This window comes from Phoxinus phoxinus (assembly GCF_949152265.1).
Source record: "Phoxinus phoxinus genome assembly, chromosome: 13".
In the NCBI taxonomy this organism is placed as follows: domain Eukaryota; kingdom Metazoa; phylum Chordata; class Actinopteri; order Cypriniformes; family Leuciscidae; genus Phoxinus; species Phoxinus phoxinus.
In genome coordinates this window covers 14,225,557-14,253,190 of record NC_136888.1, presented here as the reverse complement: position 1 = coordinate 14,253,190, position 27,634 = coordinate 14,225,557, and the positions used below count along the sequence as shown (strand labels likewise).

At 37.3% G+C, this 27,634-nt stretch overlaps 1 protein-coding gene across 5 annotated transcripts in view; it reads left to right on the top strand.

Annotated features, from left to right (window-relative positions):
• The window catches only part of daam1a (dishevelled associated activator of morphogenesis 1a), a 58,286-nt gene that overhangs the window by 12,455 nt on the left and 18,197 nt on the right, over positions 1-27,634 (top strand). For 3 of the 5 annotated variants that reach the window (XM_079633193.1, XM_079633192.1, XM_079633190.1), the window contains exons 2-5: positions 19,650-19,883; positions 23,031-23,120; positions 25,269-25,340; positions 25,676-25,770. In XM_079633193.1, coding sequence (XP_079489319.1) covers positions 19,698-19,883; positions 23,031-23,120; positions 25,269-25,340; positions 25,676-25,770 — 443 coding nt within the window. In that variant the 5' untranslated portion in view covers positions 19,650-19,697. Of the gene's footprint in view, positions 1-2,774; positions 3,113-19,649; positions 19,884-23,030; positions 23,121-25,268; positions 25,341-25,675; positions 25,771-27,634 lie in introns of those variants that run through there. The other 2 variants (XM_079633194.1, XM_079633191.1) reach the window with 1 other exon arrangement.

The window sequence follows — 27,634 nt, the reverse complement described above, 5'->3', positions numbered from 1 at the left end:
GGGTTGATTAAATTTTGGAAAGTCAGCGTTCAATACCAGAATGGAGCCAGACCTGGACGAGAATTTGCTGTCGATATTGGTTGTTGACATTGTCTAATTACCAGTTGATTAACATTGACCAGCTGAAAAGGAACGTTGTTTCAAAGACCGAACAAGTTACAACATTGATGTTGACTCGAGTTGTCTGACACTCAGACAGCAGACATCTGATCACATTATAAACACTGATTGATCATTCAGTTTGCATCAGACCATATCACTCCAGCGACTGATTAATCACTAATTTACGTCACTCCATTGATCTCCATCAACCAATCAGATATTGATTTTATCATATATTTTTTTGTACATGTAAACGCACAAAAATATTATATTTAGACTTGTGTGTTTTTAATAACTCAAATGAATACGAGTAATATTTTTCCAAATCCTGTATTGTTAGAATATTTTTTTAATCAAAATGTTACACACAACAATGATGTCAGTGTAATATTGCTTTCTTTATTGCAATTGGTCTCTCTTACATTTATTTGTTTACTGAATCTCATTTACACTGCGAAGGCTCAAAAAAACTGATTCACAAATTTCAACCATAGCTAAAATCTGAACTTACCCAAAAAACTTTAACAACTATTTTTTTGCTGCCTTGCCAATAAAGCTGTTTCCATCAGGAAAATGTAATTGTAGTTGGTAGAGAATGAGATAGTCCAAGATATAACCAAGATATGGCAGTTAGATATTCTATTCTATTCTAAAAAGTTCTTCATGTTAACAAAATTGGCATATCTCGGACCTCAGATGGTAGCTGTTGTTATGCTGATGCAGTGAAGTGAATGTATTTGTTCACTCCACTGATGCAAAGGAGCAAAGTTCATGATCAATAATTGCTGTTGACAGACATGCATCCCCATTAGCAGTACCCACACTTCCTGACGATGACCCTAACCTGACCTCTGTGACCCGTGCTCCGCACAGGAGAGGAAAGAGCCAGATGCACTCTGGTTCGTGTTCTTTAAACAGAGGAAATTTGATCTGCGCTTGGAAACCAAGGCTTTCATTATTGCTTCCAAGTGGTATTCTGGGAAAATAATGGCATTTCATATCTGAAGCAGATTGCTCAAGTAAGGCAACCAGACACTGTGTACGTGTTTTTGTGTCCATGTAAGAGCACAGCTGATTGGTTGATGGAGATCAATGGAGTGACGTGAATCAGTGATTAATCAGTCGCTGGAGTGATATGGTCTGATGCAAACTGAATGATCAATCAGTGTTTATAATGTGATCAGATGTCTGCTGTCTGAGTGTCAGACAACTCTTTGAGTCAACATCAATATGTTGTAACTTGTTTGGTCTCTGAAACGACTTTCCTTTTCAGCTGGTCAATGTTAACCAACTGGTCAGTGTTAAACAATGTCAACAACCAATATCGACAGCAAATTCTCATCCAAGGTCTGGCTCCATTGGTATTGAACCCTTCTTTCAATTCAGATTAACACAAAAATGTCATTACGGATGTAAAATTAGTTGCAGATGCCGTGCGATGTTGAATCGATTGAATTTAAAACTAATAACAAAAAAACGTTTTAAGATTTAATCATAGTCTATGCAAACAGTATTTCCAGAAGTATGTATTCCACCAGATATGATTTGCGTGATATGCCTGAAAGCTGGGTAGTGCTTTGCTACAGAACCAAAAATGGAAATAATCACTAATATTTCTGCAGTAAAGTTGTTCTGTGACAGCTGTTCGGCTTTTTAATCGTCCTCTCCAGCTGTGTTTCTAAGCTAAAGGTTTGTAAACTGGAGTTAATAGACAGAAGGCATTCACAATTGTGATAATTTCAAATCAAGTCTTGCATAATCTGCTTTAACTTGTTTACTATCCTCACTGAACCCACTTTGACAAAAGCAGGCTTTATTTGTAGGCATGTAGGGAAAGCTAGTAACGAAAACATCTTTATTTGTGAGGATGAGTGCATTGTTGGCAGTCTAAACCAGTTTAATATGTTTATAAAGAGTTTAAACCGTTGTAGTTTTTTTGTTTTCCCAAAGAAAACGTGCAGTGCTTGTTTACGCTAAAACTTGCCGACACAATGTTAGTGTGTTGTTGTGTGGCTTCTAAGGTTGTTGTCTATTAGCCCGAGTCTTAAAGAGCCCCCTAGTCTTTAAGATATTCATGATAATGGTATCGTTTTGCTCATTTTATGGCCGCTAAATTGAAAATCCTAAATCTTGCTTAGAAAAATAATAGCACAACTCCCCTGTAAACCTCATGATTTGAGGTATTAATCATGTCCGTTACATTAACAGTTCAGCAATCGTGACACTTTCCTTAGCTACAGTGTAATTTTAGTATTAGCCTATATAGTATTTCTTTTATATTTTAAATGAGCTTTATTTTAAGGTTTAGTAATTTGTGCTTTTGTCATTTTTTTAAAATGATCTGTTATTTATTTTTGTTTTAGTAAATTTAGTACTTCAACAAACTTTTTCGTTTGTTTATTTTAAGTTATATAAAAAAATCATTTAGTATTTATGTTGTATTTCATTTCAGCTTTATTTCAAAAATGGAAACTTTTTATTTATTTATTGTTTTAGGTATATAATTATCAACACTGCCTAGCACACAATGTGTGTTCATGTTTTTTTTCTCCTCGTTTGTGTTCACTGTAACCTCTTAGATCTCACTCTTTTTCACTTTACACTTGTCAGCTCTCCCACTGGACAGTGCAGAGAGGAGGTGTGGAATATACAGGAAGAGGGCGGTCTCAGTTAGACCGGGAACATCTGTCTGACTGTGTGGACGGAGCACTTATTCAGCCTCTGAGCTCAAGCTTACAGTTGTAGTCAGATATTATAATATGCAGACTGCTTATACTGTAAATCCAGTGGAGGCTGTGTTGTTTTGAAGAGTGCTTTTTTGTGTTGATCTTGTGGAGTAGAGGGAGTTTCACCAGCTATTTCAGGACCAGTTCTCTGACTTGATGGCGAGAGATGTATGAGCCGCTGCGGTCTGCATGCTTCCCACACCGCAGCATTCAGGGCTGAGATCAACAGCTCTCGCTGCCTGGATTTCATGCGACAATGTTCTCTTGATGTGCCTTTCTGTGAGGTGAGCATGCTGCCTTTGATTTAGAGAAATCACTTGTGAAGTCACTTTAACGTTGACATTTAGGGTGTTTGTTTCTGTATTTCTCAGCTAGTGTAGCTCAGCTAGAGTTTGTTGTGTGGGTTGCCATGTGACGATACATGGATCACTGTAGAAAGATAAGCTTTATGCATACTTACCCTTTGGCCCTAGGTTAGGGTTGCACCAGCCATTCGTAATTTCTTAAATTGGAACATAATATAGTTCACACTATAGGCTTAGTAACTACTAGCTAGATTGTAACTTACTCAGGACTTTATTCAGTTGCACCATTTGTTCTTAAAAGCAGAACGTTGCTAGTAGGTCGTAAGCTTTTTGTAAAGTAATGCATAGAATTATCTTCAATTATCCAATAGAAGCCTTCAAATACGTGAGCAGATGTTTGATTAAATGCTGCAGTTTATCCTTCATTCTAACTTCTTTTGCCTCACGTTACTAACAGTAAAAATACGTTTCTGTCATGACTCTCTGAGAGATTGGCATGGTAATGGATGTGGCAATGTTAATGTATTTGGACGTGGCGGAATAGATTTGCTACGCTGCTGCTGCAGGGCAAGTACTGAGACTTGCTACTGCCAGTACATTCACAGACGTTGCTGTGAGCTTGTAGACTTGCTGCGGCTGCATTAGTAACATACATGAATTAGGCTAACCCCTGTAGCAGATCTATACAGGTGGAGCTGGGGAAGGTGGAGGGTTTCTGAAAGCGTGCTGCTAAATGCTAACAGCAAACACTACCAGTACTTGAATGTTGAGCCACAGCTCATTGGCTGCTAATGCAACAGCAACCAATCAGCTGTGTGGTGGGCGTTCTGGCGCAATATGGCTGCCGTCGCATCATCCAGGTGGATGCTGCACATTGGTGGTGGTTGAGGAGATTCCCCCCTTCTATGTAAAGCGCTTTGAGTGTCCAGAAAGGCGCTATATAAATGTAATTAATTATTATTATTATAAAATTAGGCTTAAGTTGTAATTTACGCACAATGCAACAAGCGTGTGCTTGTCATTTTTTTGTCCCGTGCCTATAGGTAAGTGACTCAGGAGTATAGTTTTGACCTCACCTGAGGAACTATTTTGAATGGAATGAGACTGGTGTGCATTTTTCCTGTGGGTGTGCCAAGTGACAATGCTTAATCAGCTAACAGCCTGCCTATTGATGGTTTATTTATCTAAAATGTTAGTGTCCTTTTTGATTTATGTTTGTCCATTGTACTGATCTGTTTTTGTTGGATGAGGATCACAATTTGGACATCTGTGTGTTTGTGTATACATGTTCAGTACACTCTTAAAAATAAAGGTTCATTATTGGCACAAAAAGGTTCTATATAGTGGAAGAGGATTATTTTTTAAAGAATTATAAAAATGTCTTTTTTGTGTGGAATTTTCTTCTCATAAAAGAAAGAAATAGTTCTTATTAGAACTGTTCACTGAAATGGTCCTTTTATGGCTTCAATGTGAAAACAAATGCAACCTATATTTTTGAGACTTGTAGCATTTTACATTACATTCACCATGGTGACATTTGGACTGTGCTTTTGGTGATGACCCTCTAATATCAATAAATATCCAGTATCAGCATGTGCCATTTTGGTATTTGCTTGTCCAATCACAGTTGAGCTTGAGGAAACTCATTATATACTCAGTTTGACCGCAATCCCCAGTATTGAAGCCACGGGATTAGCACATATAATACGGCCTGCCGAATCACAAACACGCCTGGCAAAAACAGACAGTGTGCGTGTGCTGGATAATACTGGCTCTCAGGACTCTGGAGGAGTCTGACCCTGGGGAATCAGGCTTAAATGTGGCTGTGGAATGAAGTTAATGTGGGTCAAGGGTCTGTATTTTTAAAACTATTTGGCTCGTCATCTGCCTGATGGACAGCATTTTTGCATCTTTCCTCCTTCCTTGTTTTGTCTAAGTGCTCAGGTCCCTGAGGGGTAGTGCCTATGACCCCCGTGGGACGCCTCTGCTACTGTCCTGATGTTATTGATTACACATAGCCTAGTCCCATTGAGATTAAATGTGGCCATACGGTGTCCGGTACACTCAACAACCTTACTATCTCTGACTTAACAGGGACATAGATAATGTTCATGTGTGCGTGCTTGACATGACTTGTTTTTGGACATTTATCTTACATGAATGTATACATAAAGAGATAAGATGGATACGGTCTTAATATTTTTTTTCTGTTAAAATGTGAATAAAATCTAGAAAATGTAAAACCTAATGTACAAAATACATTTGAAGTTCTAGCATTGATTTAAAATCATTTTTATTTGTTTCAAAGTCCATGCAATATGAGTTTATCTAAATAACTACACAACTGTATTAAATGTAAATAAATAACTACACAACAATTACATAATTTTTTATTGTTTTATTTAATTTAATTAATTAAAATAAAACATATAAGAATTTATTAATGTATTACTTTGTCCATTTATACTTATTGTAAATTAAGTTTATGTAAATATATATATATATATATATATATATATATATATATATATATATATATATATATATATATAAATAAATAACGCACTCACATGTATGAATGTATACATTTTATATAGTTTTTTTTGTATCTTTATCTTTATTTGTATCTTCATTTTCGGTTTGCTTTCTTGCTTCCCATGTTTTATTTCATATATGTTTAATATTATTCATTTCATACATATAATTTAATTCATTTTTTTTTTCTTTTTCACCTTGTTTTCTCGCATGACAGCAGCGGATAAATCTCATGGTTGCATATGCCAATGACAGACTTAACATTGCTTTGATTAGTTCAGTAGGGATCAATACTGTAACTTGCCATTAGGAAAATTGGCTTGTGACTGCTGGATGAGAGACCAAAGGCCAGGGTTTGTTTTCTAGTCGATCCTAGACTGGCCCGAGAGCTGCACTGGCTGACCTCCATTATGTAAACTCTAAAATGGAAACCCATCCGCTCTTCTGCAGCCCCACTGATCAAGGCTTCTAGAGTAATGGATTAGCTTTTAATGAGAGAGGCAGAAAAATTACAGACAATGTCGCAAGCCTGCGGAGCTGTTGGTTTAGTGTTAGTTTCATGACTGCATTTGATATCAGAGCACTGATGATGATGGATTTTTTTCCATGCAGATGACACGGGCACTACATAAATGGCGCAGGGAGAGAAAATGTCACAGAGCAAATAAGGAAAGACAGACTAACAGCCACACATTCATTAGATTGTTCAGTGAGGTCTGGTGTTGATGTGCTGTTGTCTTTCCCAGGGTAAAAGCTTTTTAGGTCATATCCTGGAAGAGATATGACTGCTGACTACATCATGGGACCTCAAAATCCTGCCTCATCTGTTCATACAATTGCTGTGCAATTATGCTGTTATGAAGCGCCAGGGCTTGAGTGATGTTTGCTCTGGGATGTATGCATTAGTGTTGGTTTGGTTTAAAGGCACAGTATCTTAGGACTGTCTACGGAGGTCTTTACTGCTCTTTGCAATCAATCTGTATTAGAACACAACTGTTCAACAATATGGTGTTGTAATTTTGTGAAGTATTTTTTCAATTTTACTAATATTTTCCAAAATATAATGTATTCCTGTGATGGCAAACCTGGATTGTCAGCATTATTATTCCAGTCTTCAGGGTCACATGATTCTTCAAAAATCATTTTTATATGCTGATTTGCTGCTTAAGAAACTTATTATCTTATTAACTTCTTATCAGTTGTAAACTGTTGTGCTGCTTAATATTTTTGTGGAAACCGTGATACATTTTTTAAATGACTTTTTGACAATTTAAAGTTTAAAAGAACAGCATTTATTTGAAATATTTTGTTATAGTAATGTAAAAGTATTTGTCACTTTTTAATCAATTTAATGCATACTTGCTGATAGGGCTGCACGATGTATATCGGAATGATAAAAATATCGCAAATGTACATATCACAATATTCATATTGCAGCGGCTTGCGATGACTGAATGATTTTAATACTTTAAAAAGTTACGAAAAGTTAAATTTTTAGGTAGCCTCAGATAGCAGACTAGACTGGACACGACTGTTACGTGTGACACGCATAATGTTTAAAACGGTTATTGCTACAAAAAAGCCACAGAAGAAAACTCAATGTGGCGCTCGCACACACAAAAAGCCGCCTCTTGGACAGATAGTGTATTTAAAGTTGACATTTTAAAATGCATTACTATAACTGGTACTGTTGTTTAAAATATGAACAGTTTTACACTTTTAAGCCAAGCTAAAATATTTCTTAGTAAAATAAGATATAATAAAATGCAAAAAAATTGTTTCCAATTATTGGCGTAATTTAAAATTAAGACTACTTATCCAAATATCTTGTTCATGTCACAACCGTTTCACCCGAAATAAAGAAAATGCAAATAGCCCATAAGTAGTGCATTTCCCATGACATCACTTGAGTTGTGTGCCTCTTTGAGAACTCTCTCCTTTATAAATCCAACTGCCCAAACTCTTTAGACGGTGCCTAAATGTGGTCAGACTTTTAATGAAACTGATTACAACTGTTTAGTTTGAGTACACAAAGCTGAAACAGGCACACTTGTCTTCCCATGGATTTGAGTATGTTTTATTTATTAATCTTTAAAATGCTTATCTTTGCTCTTTGTCTTTCACTTTATATCTCTTAAGATCTGTCTGTGGAATGAGGATAATAAGAATGTTTTTCATTTTACAACTCTTAAAGGAAAATCAGACCCTTCTGTCAGAGCATATAAAAAGAGAATTAACATCCTGCCATTTAGGGGTAAGCGGTAGACACAATTAACTGGTTGAAATTTGTCAACCGGTAGAAGTTTTGTCTTTATCGTGGTTATGCGATTGTGTGTCTCTACTAATAGTGAAACTGTTTATCTGCTTCGCCGTTATTACCCCTCTAGTTAGAAATGTCATGCAACTTTGTAAGTTGCTAAACTATTTTACCAATACAATCATCAGAGTAGCGCTGACAACACGTTTCTGTGTGAGTCTGTACTGTATGTGTGTGCGTTTGAGTGGAAGAGAGCAGGAGAAAGAGTATGTGCTTTTCCTACAGAAATAAATGTAATTTTGTTGCAAAAACGTGGAAATAATGTATTTTTATCCTATTGTTTACTATATTAATTTGCTTGGTCAGTGTCATTGTGGGTTTTGGTTCTTTTGCTGTTGTAGTCTGTAAGGACCTTTTGATATAACTGAAATCATTTGGTGAAGTGATATGGACATGTAATGCGGTCAAGACCTGCCTGGGACTTCTTTAGCCGTGCGTTTCCTAAAAATACTTGCACACCTTAACTAGCATTCAACAGACCATTAGTAACATTAGTATAATGTTAATCCAACAACAGAAAAGAGAAAATCTCCCATTGCTATTGACTGAATCACTTTTGAAACTTCATTAAGATTTAAGACTAAGCAGTGTTTTTTAGTCATTTGATTACTTTTATACACTTTATTTCTGGTGCTTGAAGCTTCTTTAGGTATACTTCATTTGTGTCTTTGTTCTTTTGAAATTAGTTTTGTTCTTATTTTATCACTGTTGTTTACTTGCCTATAAGCTTGAGAGTATTCTTTATACTTAGGCTAGAATTAGTATTTGGTGAGAAGAATTATGCAATTTCAATGTCTAATTTTTTTTAAATATATATCCTAACCTTATTTAAAGCAAAAATATCTATATGGTGATTATGTAGTTATTGTGAAATAAAATGACTCATATCGTGATATAAGATTTTGCTCTCAACGCCCACCCCTACTGCATTTGTTCAAGTTCTAGTCACCAGATGTCCTCGACTGAATGACTGTTTGTATATGAGCAGCATGCAGCTCTACAGATGCTCTCAACATGCCAAAATGCGTTTCAGAGAAAAGATCAAATGTACAGTGACCACTGTACACTGAAGTGACGTTTAAAATGTCTGAATGTCATTGCATCAGAAAACCAAGTGGCTTTTACAAACAAATCACTTTTCTGAGACATTTTTTTCTTCTAATAACTGTAACCAAATGGTCTCACGTTGATGATAGTGGTTGTGAAGTTATCAATATAAATATCGACATTTGACAAGCCGAATATAAATATGGACATTTGATAAGCAGAATGTGTCCAAATTATCTTATTTTTGAATAGTTTATCTATTGTTTTTTAACATAACTTCACAAAAATCTTTTTGCTAAATGTTTTGGTTGAAAATATGATTTATCTTTAATACAAATGCTATATAATGCATACATTTCCTTTTATTTGATGTGAACTTAATTGAGCTGAATAATGGCACTATATACTGTTTTCTGCAGAGCTGCTAGCCAATTCGACTTTGTTTCATAATTGACGATTTTTGCAACATCGACAGTTATTAAAGTGAACTGAATTGAATTAACATTGAACTGACTGCAGCAGAATTTTAAATTTGTCTCATTTTTGATGAAGTTTGCATCATTGATTATGTTTTGTTTATTACTATGAAGCTGCTATTAGCTGCTATCTGTAGGGCTAGCTATATCATATTTTCTCATGACTTTCATTCTGAAACCATTAATCTGAGCAGGAGTGCATACAGTTCTTCACGATGCACTCTAAAAAATGCTGGGTTGTTTCAACCCAATTTTGGGTCAAATATGGACAAACCCCAAATGTTGGGTTAAAAATGTAATTAAAAAATTTAACCCAATGGCTGGGTTGGTCCATATTTGACCCAAAATTGGGTTGAAACAACCCAGCATTTTTGTGTAAACATGCTCCATGATTTTGGTGTATTCCTTCCCATAATACATTGACTCCTGATCCAGCATGAATGGGAATTGCTTCCGGAAGAAGGATCAATACAGCCGTTGATAAAGATAGAACTTTGCTTACATAAATGAGGCCTGGTGAATCAGATCAGAGATGGTGTGAACGTTAACACACACCCTGCTGAAGTGCGGTCACCAGGGTGGGGCATTGAGATACACAGGCTGGGCTGTCATGGATTAGCTCCACTGGTGTATGACAGAGAGAGGGAGAGATTTCATAAGACGAGCGTGTCATTTTCATGCCAGTCGCTGCACAGACATGCACATCACTTGAGATTTACCTTCCTTGGTGTTCCCTCCCAATTCTTTTATGTGCTTGTTGTCAGTATTCCCGTTTATACTCATAACTGTTGTGTGCATGTTTTTTGTAGTGAAATATCAGTCTTGTCTTGGATAGGCCTTGATTTATTTTTGTATTGAGTCTCTAGAGACCGAACAAGGTTTGCAGAAATGTATACTATTCCCCTCCAATAATTAATCTGTATTACTTTAGAAGAGGATGGTAAGAGTATCTGGACAAGTATTTAATGTGTAACTATTTTCAATCTACTTTGTATTGTTACAATGTCGATACTAGTAGCTATATGTAAATAAACAGTGTTTACTCGTTGTTGGATGATCCAAAACAGGTCATCCGTAGGGGTGTGCTAAAAAATCGATACAGCGATACATCGCGATTTTTATATTCATGATACACAACATCGATTTCCAGCTCAAAAAATCGATGTTAAAAAAAATAAAAAAATTATAATTTAAATCACGTTTTAAACGGGGTGTGACCTGGTGAACTACAACCTCCGTTCCTGCAACGTTAGATGTCGCAGTATGGCGGCTTTATGTTCTTGTCGTGGACAAGAAACATATCAGACTACACACGTTGCTTTCCGACCAGTCATCGCGTGCCGTCTCACACACACATTCACTCGCACACATACACACACTCGCTTGCGCTCACTCACACACACACACACTCTCACACACACGCACTCTCTAACGCTCACTCACTCACACAAACACACACACACACTCTCGCGCTCACTCACGCACACAAACGCACGCTCACTCAGTAGCGCACACACACTCTCTCGCTCACTCACTCACACAAACGCACATTCACTCACACAAACGCACATTCACTCACACACGCACTCTCTCGCGCTCACTCACTCACACAACGCACATTCACTCACACAAATGCACATTCACTCACACACACAAACGCACGCTCACTCAGTAGCGCACACACACTCTCAATTTCGGTAGTGAAAGCTGCATATTTCACTTCATTGTTTACATGGACAGTACCTGAGTATCTGCACTTTATTTCCATGTTTGTTTGTTTTTAATTCAAGCTCAGCCCCACATAACCTCAGTGAGTTAACTTACCGTAACTGTGCACTACACTTTAATTTAGTTTTAAATATCTAATGCACTTTATTTTAACGTTTTTAATGTGTCCATTGTTAAAAGTTCAAGTCTATTTTGTTATGGCAGCTAAAAAAATTAATTGGAAAGGAAATTTTGTAATATAGGCCTATTGCTTTGACTCAATTCTTCTGCTGATTTATCAATGTGATCTGATGTAAGACTACTCAGATGGCACACACCGTAACTTGTATTTTATTTTGGTTTTACATTTTTAGTTAACTGTGTGGAATATCGCAATATTTATCGTATCGTGATGAAATCGTATCGTGATCCATGTATCGTGATGCGTATCGTATCGTGAAGTCCTTGCCAATACCCACCCCTAGTCATCCGGCGGCCTTTTGACAGCTCCATGCCGCACTTTTATATCCCTGCCCACAGACAGTCGGATCAACAGAGGGTTATTATTAACAGAACAGTTATTGCTAGGGTAAGTTTGTCACTGAAAATTGTATCATCATTATGTTAAAGGAACACTCCGACTTTTTGGGACTTTAGCCTATTCACCTTATCCCCCAGAGTTAGATAAGTCCATACATACCTTTTTCACCTCCGTGCGTGCTATAAGTCTGTTTGACGCACCCACCGCTAGCCTAGCTTAGCACAAAGACTGGATGTGAATGGTTGCAGCTAGCATACTAATCCAAATAAGTGACAAAATAAAACAAACATTTTCCTATTTACATGTTGTGATTTGGATAGTCACAGAGTGTACAAAAAACAAAGTCACATGAGACACAGACATATTTTAACCGTATAAATACTGGGAACTATATTCTCTGAAGGCGAAGCACAGCTACTTGGGCGGAGTGATAACCGCAGCACCTGAGACGCGCCGTTGTTTCTTCTGTCAACAAAACCACGTGAGTGACTCTAGCTCCGCTCAAGTGTTACTGGGACGACAGAGCGCGTTCGAGGCAACAATACTAACATTGCAGGGGATACATGGAGCCCGTAAACAACTGCAATAGTAGTTACCACCCTATTCATATAATAGTGTCACTAACGTTACATTAGATCTAAGTTAGCTAATGGCACTGTTACAGTAACGTTAGGCTAAACATTTAAAAAATATAACGGAACACTTACCGCAGCCGCTCACTTTGTCCTGTAACTTATGTGATATCGATGGGATGGCTGTATCCTTCAGCACACGTTTCATGGTCCTTGTGGCAAATTCAATTTTTTGAAAATAGTCGTCCTCAGTGAAATGTACCGAGCAAACATAATGTCCCTTGATAATCTCATTAGGTGTGTTTTGATCAATATCCAGAGCAAGTAACTTAGCCATTTCTTCATCCGGTCAGCGTTTTTAGTTGGAATTCTATGAAACATCATGGTATTACCTGGTCTCCCCTGTTTATTGTCACAGTTCTATACAATACAGCGAAAATCCATGATTGTAAACTACGCTTTTACTATTTATAAATTGCTGACTCTGTTACCCAAACTCTGAACGAACTCTCTGCTCCTCACCACGGCGCGTCTCAGGTGCTGCGGTTATCACTCCGCCCAAGTAGCAGTGCTTCGCCTTCAGAGAATATAGTTCCCAGTATTTATACGGTTAAAATATGTCTGTGTCTCATGTGACTTTGTTTTTTGTACACTCTGTGACTATACAAATCACAACATGTAAATAGGAAAATGTTTGCGTTATTTTGTCACTTATTTGGATTAGTATGCTAGCTGCAACCATTCACATCCAGTCTTTGTGCTAAGCTAGGCTAGCGGTGGGTGCGTCAAACAGACTTATAGCACGCACGGAGATGAAAAAGGTATGTATGGACTTATCTAACTCTGGGGGATAAGGTGAATAGGCTAAAGTCCCAAAAAGTCGGAGTGTTCCTTTAAAAAAGGAACACTATAGACCTTATGAAAGCGAGGCTGTGAGGGATAAACTTACTTTGTTTTCAATGGCATCCGCTGTAAAAAGCTGTTTAAAGCTCCAAGATCTCTTATTGTTTTTCACAACTCATGTTGTCTGGAGTTTTTTGTCTACTGAAACTTCTTGGAAATCTATTTTTGCAGTGTTCGGTCAGCAGAACAATCCAAAAATACATTAAATAACAGTACAACCCACTGAAGAGATGTACGTCTATCCCTCACAGCCTCGCTTTCATTCCAGTTTAAAATCAAAGATGATGCGGCTGTGAATAAGGTCTACCAGATGCTCAGGAATACAACAAACGTTGCACTTTTATTATGTGCTTTTGTGATTTGTAGTACCATTTAGGCTATTTTTATTTAATTTTTTTCTTTGACTTATTTCAGTTATTTGCCAGGGCCAGTTATTTTTTCATCTAATATTTATATTTTATTTAAACTTTATTTTAAATCACAATTTAAAAAAAGACAAGTTTAGTAAACAATAACAAGACTTTCAATGATGCTTGTCAAAGGAAATAGACTTGTGACAAATTTTTAGGACATGCTTCTTTTTTTCAGTTAACAGTCGTCCATTCAGAAAAGACAAGCTTATATTTAAAATGGTTGTTTTATGTGTTTTACAAGCACAGCGAGAGCGAGACTCTTATTTCATTTGGGCTTTGGGAAAGACGTCATTTTTTATTAGGGATAAAATGTTACGCTCCGTTCATAGCACATGTTTGCTTTCATTTAGGCTAGCTGCTGATTCTTTTACTATTTTAGTTGTAAATATTTTAGTCACCTGTCTCTGTACAGACTGCGGTATCCCATAAGCCTGTGAGCTGAAAGATGAGGAGCAGACGATCTTTTTTTTTTTTTTTTTTTTTTTTTTTTTTACATCCACACATTTGTAGGTTTTGTAATAATAACTTTCCTGTTCTAGCATAGTCTTTTTAAATTTTTACATTTTAGGGGTTTCCCAGGATGCAAAGATTATTTTGCTCCCAGGCGATCCCAATGCTTTGTTTGGACAAGATGTGGAGATTTGGATTAGCCGTTTTTATTTTTACATTTGTCAGATAAGCTCCTGCATTGTATCGTGTTTGAATTACAAAAGAAGAGAATATTTGCTTTGCGGTGTTTGCTTGTGGGTCATAGTTTGGATCAGACCTTGCGAACAAGGACATCCAGCAGTGGCACGTGGGATTAAAATCTGCCGCTTTTGAATGATTTACAGTGGCATACTGTGTGCTGCTTGCATTATTCACTTGGTTTATCGGATATTGCTCACAAGAACACTGAAATTAATTTTACTCTGTATTTTTAGTTGATGCAGTCCAACCTTACAATATAGCCTACATATCATCTTTTGGCTTTGAGTCAAACATTTATATATATTTGTAATGTTATATATATATTTTTTTAATATATTTATATTGTCATGTACTTATCAGGTAGCCTGGCTCCGCCCTCCTACGTACTTCCGTTCAATTTTCATTTTCCTTCAGAACTACGTCTGGGATTGTGGTATATTCTTCTTCTTCTTTTTTTACCGGTCCAATCAGCGAACGGAGGGAGTGGCTGAGAACGATGACGTTGAGGTTGTGCGCTAGTTTGAGTCATCATACGTCACGACCAAACGTTAGCGATTGGTTATGGCAGATCCAGAGTGACTCTGGGCCGATCCAATAGTTTTAAACTTCAACGGAGTACCCGCCTTCAAGAAAGTTAACGCTTGTCAATGGAGAGAGGCCAGACTCTCTGTACAAATGAAATGAACGAGAGTCTGGTAGAACCAGGAGTATTTAAGTAGTGTTTGTTGTACTGGCTTTAATTTAATTAATACTGAGAATGTAATTGTCAGGTTTATGTTCTGTTTTCATGATTTTTTTTTTTGTAGCATCTTGTTTTCCTGTGTTCTGTTCCTGTTTCCTTTGTTCCCCCCTTTCCTGGGGCAAATTCCAATCGGAAGTGAGATGGGCAGAGCCCTTGAAGGGTGACTTTAGACGGAGCAGGGCACTTGTGTGTCATAATGAAGCTGTTTGGAACGCACTTGGCGAAGGGAGCATTGAAAGACAGGTCAATTTTCTCATTAGCTTGCCTTCACAAGCTTACCACGACAAAGCTAGACCGCGACAACAGAAATGTCCTGTTAATATGATACAAATAAATGTATATTTTATAATTAAGTTTTTAAAATATGCTTTATATGTTTGTGTGCGTGTTCCCAATCTGCTTTTAAGTTTATAAGTTAACCATTAAACACATTTCTTACTACTTTTTTTTCAAACTTAACATGAAATTCATGACGGAAATGTGTGTAATAGCCTATATTTTGTTAATATATATAAAAAAACAATTTGAATAAATCTGTTAACTTCGCTCCAACTCCCGCCATTTCTAGATTTAAAATGAGTCGTGCATGAGGACTTGTCACCCTGGGTCACATGACCATAAACGATTAAATTACTTCCTTGAAGTGACCATCGCATGTTCCCTTCACTAACGGACTTGTGGAAGTGCCCTTCGTGAAAGGATTCAGTTTTTCACTTTCGTTCGGAACACCCCTATAAATGGCGTCCCCTTCCCGAAGTGCCCTTCAAGGGGACACAAATGCCATTTGGAATTCGCCCCTGGTCTTCATTTGTTTCCATGGTTACTGATTTAGTTGCGCACCTGTTTCTAGTCTGCTTGGTTAACCTATGTATATGTCGCCTTTAGTTGTTGTAGTTCTGTGACAGTAATGAGAAATGAGAATTTTCAGTACAATGGGTATTACAAAATAAATCTCAATCAAATTCACTAAATGCATTACAGTAATGAGAGTTTGGGGGGAAATGTGCTTAGATGTGCTTCTTTTTTTATTTTTAATGTCATCATGCAAAACAAATGGTCCTAAAAATAGGCTTCATTATCATTATACAAAATGTTGATGTTTTTGTGAGATTTACCCATCTTCTAAATGAATAAATGTCATGTCGTTGTGATATGTGTCTGAAAAAGTGGAATCCATTTTTATAGTGTGAAGTGTGTGGTCTTTGCCCACCGATCATTTGACCAGCTAGCCAGGCCGGAGCTATTTTCACACCATGGAATAAACCCAGCGGTGAGAAAATTCCCAGCCTTGCTCAGCGGAACAGCTGTGTCTGCTCTGCTGGGTTATCGCTGCTAAATGGTTACAGTGTGAGAATCGAGATACTCTTCCTTGTTGGGAAATTACTCAAGGCCGTGTTAGTGTGAACATCCAGGTTGTTGACATGGCAGAGTGAATCATTCGTTTCAAGCCTCAGAAAAAAACTCAGGAGAGTTTCCTTTGCAATTTAGCTTTCTCTTTGCCTCTCTGCTTCCTTCCTTCCTTCCTTCCTTTTTTTATCCTTCTCATCTGGATGTGACTTTTTAGGTCCTGCAGTGCATAGGCCTACAGACAAAAGCCTACTGTAGTTCTACATTTCTATCTATATCTTGAACCGAATTCTATGAGAGATGCTGCTTACTTTAATTCATGGTTTGAAATCCTGGTCTTCACTGAAACAATAAGTATTCAAACAAGGGGTTTCCTTCATTTTGAGAAAATAGTTGAGGATTAACTAAACTAAAAGTTGCATCCGTAGTAATTTAACACAATTTTTCAGTCAGTCTTATTTTCGACTGTAGCTTTTTCAGCATCATTCTGTTTTCAGAAGTTGTGTGTAGCATAACAAAATGCTTACAAATGACACATACATTTGAATGCCATGTTATACTGTGCATGTAGCTTAATAACCAAATAAGCATAGGCAATATCAAACACACTCACAATAGCCGTCCTCCATTTCAAGAAGCATTTGGAAGTCCTATTGGTTTTAGATTCATGTTAAAGAATCAGTTGAAAGAAAGGATTCACATATTCATTATAATAATCTCAATGGGGTTACACAGATGCCCCTGCATGAAATAACTACTTTTTTGTAATACGCATTCAGTTAGGCTAAATACTGTTTTTAATTTAGTTCGATAAATTGTGTTTTTTAGTTGTAGTGGTTTTGTCTAAATATAATTTAGCTATTTTTTCACCCAGATTTTGAGTCTGGCTTGGGTCATTTCTTGGTGCATCCCTCCTTTTTCCTGTCAATTCTCCACCATCTTCTAAATAAAAATGACAATAGCCTCCAAAAATAGCTTTTATATTCTGATTCTGATGCATGGTTGATGGTCTGATAATTAAAAAAACTGCGATTTTGGGCAGTTTCTTTTCTCAGATAAGCTGCAGACAAACATTCAGAGGTCAAACTGGATAGCGGATCATGTTTGGCATCACCATTTAAGTCTGTGTTTGTGTATGATGGCACTATAAACTTGCCCTGCAGGGTCAAGTACACTGAGCAGATTTTACACAAACACACGTGCTATAAACTGCAGTCGAATCCTGAAGCCATTTAAGCATTTATGTCCCTGTTCTTCTAAAGGGAAACATCTGGTCACTTTGAGCTTCTGGGTCTGATCATAAATTCAGAGTGAAGTTTACGGGTCATGATGATGGCTTTAGCGCTGGAGCTCAGGCCGGTGTACTCATTAAAGCAGGACTGGATGAAGATAAAGTTGGGCATGGTAACTTTCTCTGTTATTCCTTATATGGAGAAAGGGAAGATGAACACGGTTTAGTCTATTGAGAGGTGAGGGCTAGTTTCACTGTGTGAGGTCTGGGTATATATAGACTACAGCCAGACAAATCTTTGTGTATGTGTACCTTTTTGTGTTTTATGAAATCTGGGACTTCAAACAAGGGGACATCTAGGGACATCTAGACCAAACAAGGTGATGATGTGATTAAGTAGTCATTTGGCAGACACTCTTTATCATGAAGAGACGCAAAGGGAGTAACCATGGGTCTCATGTATAAAACTTTCTGTGGATTTCATTTCATCCTAAAATTGTGCGTATGCAAAAAAGCTAAATTTTGCATTTTGCACAAATCTATGCAATTTTTTTCCTATAAGGTAAACATATATTTTATGATGTTTATATATATATATATATATATATATATATATATATATATATATATATATATATATATATATATATATATATATATATATAATGCCAATTTTGTGCATATGCAATGTTTATACATCAGGCCCCTGGTGTTGAAGGTATTCAAAGAAAGTTTATCCAAATTTCTTTTAATTTCAGTCATCATTTACTCACCCTCATGACGTTTCAAATCTGTTTAAAAAGAATAAGGTTTGAAGAAAGTTCATTCAACCCAAAAAAGGATATAAAAAGCACCCTGAAGTTAGTTTATGCACTATATTTCAAGTCTTCTAAAGTCATACGATAGCTTTGTGTGAAGAACAGACCAAAATTTTATCTTGATGCGCGATACAATTTTACACTGGTTTGTTCCTTACACAAAGCTATCATATGGCTTCAGAAGACCTGCAGAAGAAAAACACCAAATAGTGTAATATGAGCGCTTATTGCTTTTATGGCTATATTTTATCTGTCTACATGACAATCTGCGTGTCGAATCATGTCAGAGTTTATGAGGATTATGTGATTGTTGTGATGGGATGTAAGATCATACATTGCTGCATATGAGTATCACTGCACAGAGACACAAACAGTCAATCCCATTTCTCGTTTTTTGTACATAACTACCGTTCGGTAAGTCTCTTATCTTCACGTAGGCTGCATTTATTTGCTCGCTCAATATTGTAAAAATGTTTTTGCAATTTAAAATATATAAAAAAATATATATTTTAAAATATAATTTATTCATGTGCTGGCAAAATCTGTATTTTCACTTTTCAGCATCATTACTCCAGTCTTCAGTGTCACATGATCCTTCAGAAATCATTCTGATATGCTGATTTGCTGCTCAAGAAACATTTCTTATTATTATCAAGTTTGAAAACAGTTTTTTGATGAATAGACAGTTTAAAAGAACAGAATTTATAGGAAATTTTTCATAGAAATGTGTCTCTTTTAAACAATGTAATGATCAATGAGTGCTGCATATAAAGTATGAATTTCTTTAAAAAAAAAGTTAATTGGCTCAAAACTGTGTACCTTTGCAGAACATGAAGTACAATCAAAGCCTTGATTTTGTTTCAATGCAGTAAGATTTTATCCACCAATACTGATATTTTCCGTATTGCTACTGGTCTACAGTGGGAGGTCCAATGTAACCTGTTAGTCAAGAGTGTATACTCAATACATTTTAGTTTCAGTATATCACACTTCTCATGTAACATATGACTGCAAATAGCCCTGGGTGAGGGTATGATTTTCAACCTTGTTGTTCTGTTTTGCATTTAGCTGCGTCCTAGCACATTTTCAGTGAACTAAAAAATTATTCCCAGTATCATTTTTTTGCAGCTTTGATATAACCCCTCCTCATTGTCTCTCTTTGCTTTCTCTTGGACAGGGTGTCGTAGCTGAAGCGAGACACATTTGACTGGCTGGGCCTCTGGCCATGATGGCCCCACGTAAGCGAGGAGGACGGGGCCTGTCATTCCTCTGCTGCTGTCTAAAGGGACGGGACCAGCCTGAGATCACCTACCGCCTCCGCCATGACAGCAACTTCACACTGCAAACCATGGAGCCCACCCTGCCCATGCCCCCCACTGAGGAACTGGATGCCATGTTCACTGAACTGGTGGTATGTGCTGTTCCATGACCACAGACTCTTTCTTTTGTTTTCATTCTTTTATTTATTTCCCATACTCTCAGTTGACCCTTCGCAGGGAGCTAGATTGACAGGTGATCTGACCAATCATACTTTGGCATCCGCCATTTTGTCCGACAAAGCAGTCAGGAGAGTTAGTAGATTAACATGGGAAGATTTACCGACGCCTTTTCGCGGTTAAAACAACATTCCTTCTTATGTTCATTCATGATTATTTGATGCTAATGAACTAGAGGGAAGAGATGATCGGTTCACGAGCAGCTTTAACTGAGGCTCTACAGCGATCTGTCAGACACATTAAAGAGGCACAAAACGGAATTTATTGTTTAAATTTTGTTAAAAAAATTACCACATTTGAAAGATGAGACTTTGTTTAATGTTTAATATCAAAAGTAACCCAAAAGTAAGCTGGTCTGTCCTGTTTTTTCAGTGCGTTGTCAGTGTCCCCTCTGCTCCGCGATATATTTTTCACTGCGTGAGAACATGGTGTGGCGTGAGAAAAAATGTGGCTTGTCGGACATAGCGACAGTAACTAAGGGGGGCGGGTCTTTGCGAACGGTCAATTGGATGGATGGATGGATGGATAGGTAGGATCTTTGGAAACAGTCCACTTTGAAAGTCAAATCTGGTCTTTGGTTTTGTCAAACATTATATTGGCAGGCATGTAAAGGATAACTTCTTAAAACAGTGAGGAACTTGACTGTATCCCATGATGATTTTTTTGGATGGATGGAAGGATGAGTGAATAGATGCTAGATGGATCGATGGGTGGGTAGACGGACGGATGGATAGATGGAGCACTCATTGTAGTCCAATTTTCTTTTAGTTTGCTATACGTTTTATTCAACTTTCTATTTAGGGCCTGATACTTTAGATCTTTGGACACAGGCCACTTTGAAAGTCAAATCTGGTTGTTGGTTTTGTCAAACATTTATTGGCAGGCATGTAAAGGATAACTTATTTAAACCGAGAGGAAGGTTTCTTTGTATCCCATGATGAATTTTTAGATGGATGGAAGGATGAGTGAATAGATGCTAGATGGATCGATGGGTGGGTAGACGGATGGATGGATAGATGGAGCACTCATGTTTTTTACTTTTTTTTTTACTTTTGGACACAGGCCACTTTGAAAGTCAAATCTGGTCTTTGGTTTTGTCAAATATTATAGTGATAGGCATGTTAAGGATAACTTATTAAAACAGAAGGAACTTGTCTTTGCATCCCATGATAGATTTTCACCATTACATTTTTTTGCTAAGACAGAACATGCAAAGTTTGTTAGCTTGCATGCCCACATGGCCAAAAATCACAAACAGAGCCTGTTAGCTGTGTTCATTCTAAAGAATCCCATCAGAATAGTTAGAAAAAGCTTATTCTTTATTAAAGCACTGCTTTGCTCTACCATTCCTCCATTTGTGGAGTGAATCAATGCTTGTCTTGGATTCCTTAATATGGGGAATCCAAGCATTCCCTGCTAATGGTCCAGTAAAGAGTATGTTAGACAATGCACGTCCCCTCATTAGCTCTGCAGACTCCATTGAGTAGAGTTACGTCTGTATGTCTCATGCCCACCAGCGCATGACCAGCAGGCATTTGGCACAGATGGGCTCATGGATGACTTGCATGCGCCAGACTCCCATCTCTTACGCAGCCTGTCCCCTGCTGAGCCTTTGAGCTCTCACAGAGAGGCACAACTGAGATGTCAATCAGTGTCATGTTAAGTTGATTTAACAGGAAAATACTTCCCGCAGACTTCTGTTTCTGCATCGATTTGAGGTGAGAAAACCGTCCTCCTCATGAAGAAATACTGAACTTTATCTGTGAACTTTTTTTTTTTTTTTTTGTCGAGTCTGCTTTCACTGAAGCTGCAACTCAAACAGAAAACTGGTCTCATAATTTAACACTGTCACAACCAGACGCAATGCTAGATGTCGCAAGTACACTGCTGTCCCTGCTTGAAAGCATCCAGTTATCACTTGTTGCTGCTTCTAAATGACTTTCAGTGAACAAAGTCTCAGGTTCAGTTTTTTCCCCATAGAGAAATAGAGGGAATTGTATGAGAGAACGATCTGGAGAAGATCAGATTTTGACCTGCCTGCCTTTACAATAGATGTGGTGTCTGGATGTGATGTTCTCTCTCTGGAATCTCTGCTCAAATATACATGAGTACTTACGAGTTGGATTATACGATTTCCCTGTATTTTTCATCCTTTTTATCCTCATTATTTCCTTATGCAGCCTGTTAAAGTGGTCTCTGGACCTGCTTGTTGTATGTGTCTCTCACATGATGTTAATTAACTTGTGCCCGAACATCTGGACTGAATATGACCAACTTAGTCCAGGACTGCATCATGGGAATGCACAGAGGTCACGGGAGCGTGCAGGCATTAATTGATGGTTTACATGACTAAATAATTTCTTTGCTGTGAGGAAACAAGAAGTCTCTCCCTCACACAGAATTGTGGGAAATTAACCCCCGCTCCAGGGTCATTGATATCCAGATACTGATGTCAGACTTTAAGTCATGTTGGTTTTGTCAGGCCTCGTGGCCGACTTGATAGGACGCCTGTGTGTGTCACTGCCAAGTACATTTGACATTTATTATGTACATGTTATTATGTTTTTTCCCCTTTTGCCCAATCATTTTAGTTTGTTTATTTAGTGTACATTTTACATTTCATAGTTTAAATGAATATTCATGAATATAAATATCCTAAATATAATATATTTTTGTGCAATCCTTGTAATTTGTAAGGTATCTATTTATTTATTGTCAACTTTAAATGTATTTATATATATAAATAATTGTGCAGCCATTGTTTGTAAGATATGTATTTACTTATTTGCATAAATGTAATAAATATCCAGTACCCTATTCTATTCTATTCTATTCTATTCTATTCTATTCTATTCTATTCTATTCTATTCTATTCTATTCTATTCTATTCTATTCTATTCTATTCTAATGTATATTCTATTGAAATCAAAGGGACCTAGAGTCTTAATTTTAAGTATTTAACCTTATGAGAATGTGACTTATGAGAATTCAACATCCTTTATTGGGCTTGAAATTTTATAGTATACACTTGAAACCTCTCATCGTGTCTCCTTCTCCTACAGGATGAGCTGGATCTCTCGGAGAAACATAGAGAGGCCATGTTTGCCCTTCCTGCTGAGAAGAAATGGCAAATCTACTGTAGCAAGAAGAAGGTAAGACATTGCCACTTGATGGGACTGGGCAAGGACCTTTTCCTTTTTTTTTTTTAGAAGGACTAAGTGCTTTGTCTGGCTTTGAACATCCATAGCAGTTTCCTAAAAAACAATTTAATCTGACTTGACCGTAGAGTTTGAAACTAAGCAGCTAAATGTGTGAACACATCACAGTCTTACTGTACATCCAAAAAAGGACGTAATGTAAACGGTGCTTCTCTAGCACAGGCTTGGCTTCGGGACAGAGAAGTGGTGTTGAGTGCGAGGGTTTATTTTCACAGTATGTGTGATTTGGGTCTGAGGAGTGAGAGGTAACAGAACCCAGGCTGCCCTGACACACTCTGTAAACCGTCATTTATAAGAGGCATTTACACCAGTGGAACTAAAGAGCAAACCACACAGCGGTGGCCTGGGGATTGTCTACGGCTGCTGGAGTTCATGACCAGTTACCTGGTCACGACCCACCAGGGGATCGATCTTCAGCTGCTGACCTGTTGTCCTCCAAAAACACTTAAAAAAGAATACTGTCAATCATTATGGTGTTAGGAATGAAGTTTATTCTCATTCATATATTAAAGCAAACATTTATGTTGGTGTTCTGTATGAGGGATCAAAGCTTTGTAAGCTTATACACTAGTAGAGATGGAATTTCAGTTGGAACATTTTTTAGCTTATGCCTGTCAGCTCTCAACTTGAAGGGATAGTTCATCCAAAAATGAAAATTCTGCCAATTACTCAACGTCATGTCGTTCCAAACTCGTTTGAATTTTTCTTCTTATATAAAACAAAAAAAGAAGATGGTTTCAGTATTTTTAGTATGATCTTTTTTGGCCATACAGAAAAAGAGTCAGTGGGGTCCCACAAATGTTGTTTTCCTCCCCATATTTTCTTTTGAGTTCCCCAGAGGAAATACAGGCAGAAAATAAACCGACATAAAAATATTGTATTTATTTATTTTTCATTTACTCCATTTTTTTTATTCCGTAAAACTATATATTTTATTTTATTTTAGAACTACAGATTTGAAGAAATTTGCAGAAATGCTTCAACCAAAACTGTCTTAGAAAAATGTGTATGCGGTGTAATCCCAGCTCAATAAAACACTGAATGCAGTGTTTCAGCCAACTACACCTGCAAGGCCTGGATCAAATCTCCTCCCAGTGGAGTTTTGGGGTCTGAGCAACATGTGGAACCAACACCGTGCAATATAATGAGTGCTAAAACTACTGTCAAGATGTTGAGGCAAAGGAACTTGTGAATGTCTGGTACGAAGTATTTGTGTTCATAATAACTATAATGAGAACTTTCTCACCCTTCGTTTTGGTTTCAAGCTATCTTTTTATTAATCTCTAAGGCCCTATGGTCCAAAATAGTTTAGTTAAATTGTATAATTGCAGAATGTGATAATAAAACAATGGGTGGACTTGTTAAATAAGATTCCTGGAAGCTTATCGGCTCATGTGGTGCGCGAACCCCCCCAAAACAACCCCAATTCCCAATTCCAAACTTACCCTGGCCAGCAAAAGTCAATCTCAGTCTGAAAGAGCAAGCAGCTGCTATATTATAGACACTTGAGCATAGCACAAAACACTGTGGTATTGTTTCCAAACCCCAGGCTTTGTATTGAAAGCTTTAAAGAATAAGTTACTATGGGAAAAGGCATGTTTTGGACTGAATCGTAGCCTTTTAGCACTCTGCCAGAGCGTTTAACTCAAAATTGGGAGTGGAGTAGTGCCGAAGTGCTGAGTCTGTGTCTGCTTTCAGGTAACAAGAAGCATCTCAAAGAAGGTGTCAGCTGTGGAGACACACACACACACACACACACACACACACACACACACACACACACACACACACACACACACACACACACACACACACACACACACACACACACACATAACATATCCGTTCACAAACACTTTTGGATTGTTGGATGCGATTTTCTGGGAATTGTAATGGTTAGATAAGCCATGTTCTCACACATCATAGCTGTTGAAGTACATGAGAATGTGGCAGTACAAAAAGATCTCTGTTGGTGTGGAGGACAGTACGTTGACATTTTTGTGTCAGATGTTTTCTGTCTGTTGGTCGAATGTGCGTTTGTTTGATTCCAGTATGCAGGCTAATCTTTTAGTTTTTCCATAGGAACAGGAAGAGATCAAGGGGGCGACCAGCTGGCCTGAATTCTACATTGATCAGATAAATTCGATGGCTGCTGTAAGTATGACTCGCAAGCTAGACAGCAAACACTGAACATTTCCCTGACCATGCTAATTTCCATCTTATCCCTGAGGACATAAGTCTTAGTCAAGAGGGAGTCATTAAACTCACATATGCTGCCCTTGAGGAAGTTGTTGGGGATGTAACAGTGGTAAACAACTGTAAATATTTAATAGGGCGATGAGCGCTCCTACTCATCAAAATGAGATAATTGGTGAAGCTATAAATTCCGTCACACATTTTTTTAAATGAAGTACTTTAACAAAACTTTGACTTGGCAAACTTGGGTCAGTCCATTAATTATTTGCCTTTACGTTAAATATCACCACCAGAGGAAGTCCCTGCTGGCCCTGGACAAGGAGGATGAGGAGGAGAGGAATAAGACCATAGAGAGCTTGAAAACAGCTCTCCGCACACAGCCCATGAGGTACTGCCTTTAGCACACACACTCACTATGGGTCATTTAATTTCTCTTGATTAAGCACATTACCTTACAATTGAGTCCTTACCTTACAATTACACCTTACCTTACCAAAAAGTGCTTCAACAGTAGTTTGTCTTGCAGAGTATTATATCTACTTTTGAAATCTTCATGTATACTGTGTGTGTGTGTGTATATATATATATATATATATATATATATATATATTGACGATAAACAATATTATATCAAGATATATGGAAGTAAAATAATGCCAAATGTTTTTGAAATAAAAAAGCCTGTTGAATTGCACTACTTGAAAAAAATGTGCATTGCATTAACCATGCTTGCATTTTAATGCATTGTATTTTTAGGGCTTGCATTTTTATGGGCTGAAATTCAACATGGTTGTATATTTAAGCTGTGAATATTTCAATTCAAAACATTTCAAACACATTTTCATTAATAAAAATTCAATAATCCATATTCACCTTTCATATTTCACTTCCAAAATATTCAAACTGTTTAAAAATACAACCTATAATATTCAACAGGCAATTTTTCAGTCCATTTTATTTCGCTTTATAAATTCGCTTCCACAAATTCAGTGGTTTAAATTCGACAGTAAATTCAACATTGACATCCAGGAACTGCAGGAAAAGCAGTAGATTACCGAGCATAATCTCCATCTGCTGTTAATCAACCTCACCAGCAGGGGGTGCAAGCGCGTGTTGTTGATGAAGATCAGAGCAACAGTTAGAGCAAGCCATTTATTCATAAAAACTGATTTATAGAAATGTAAGTGTATTTGTGATTATTGTGAGGGCTGTTTTTGAGTTTAATTCAGTGTCTTCACAGTCCCTGCAGCATACATTCATCTTTCTCTACCGTGAACGAGATTATAATGAGATTATAATTATTCCCCCGATGCTGATGTACTGGACAAATGTTACATTTGAGGGAGACATATATTTCTCTTGGTTGTTTAGTTGCCTTAACTTTATATCACGGCGATGTGCTGCAGTACTGGGGTTTCAATAATTATCAATAATTCAGGATTGCTGGACATAATAAAACGCTTAGCTTAATGGACTAATACAGATATAAAAGACCAAACTCGCACCTTATTGAGAAGGCTGTACTATATGGCTACAGGCAAGCAGATGAACTCAGAATATGAACTTAACGCGCAAAGTTTCACAGTAAGCGTTTCCCAGCAGTGATATACTGGTTATGAAGTTGGCTTGACGTTGGACATTCGCACATTTAGGGACCGTCTCTAAAGTTTCATACATTGGTACACGTTTCTAACTTCAATATCAAACTTCAATTTATTTTAATAAATATAAAACATGTAAAAGGTGTGCATCATGCCTCACACCTACATGAACCCTTTACAGTTGTTTTTATGACTGCAAGTCATTCTCTTCCAATGCTATTGAAGTTAGAAATGTGTATACCAATTTCGTATGTAACTTACGGTCCCTAAATGTGCGAATAAATGGCTTGCTCTAACTGTTGCTCTGATCTTCATCAACAACACGCGCTTGCACCCCCTGCTGGTGAGGTTGATTAACAGCAGATGGAGATTATGCTCGGTAATCTACTGCTTTTCCTGCAGTTCCTGGATGTCAATGTTGAATTTACTGTCGAATTTCAACCACTGAATTTGTGGAAGCGAATTTATAAAGCGAAATAATGCAATGCATATTTTTTTCAAGTAGTGCAATTCAACAGGCTTTTTTAAAAAACATTTGGCATTATTTTACTTCCATAAAGATAGCCCTAACATTTAGGTTGATACCGCTGATAAGCTATGGACATTTGTACTCTATATGGATTCATCTCACAGCGGAAATAAACAGTCAGT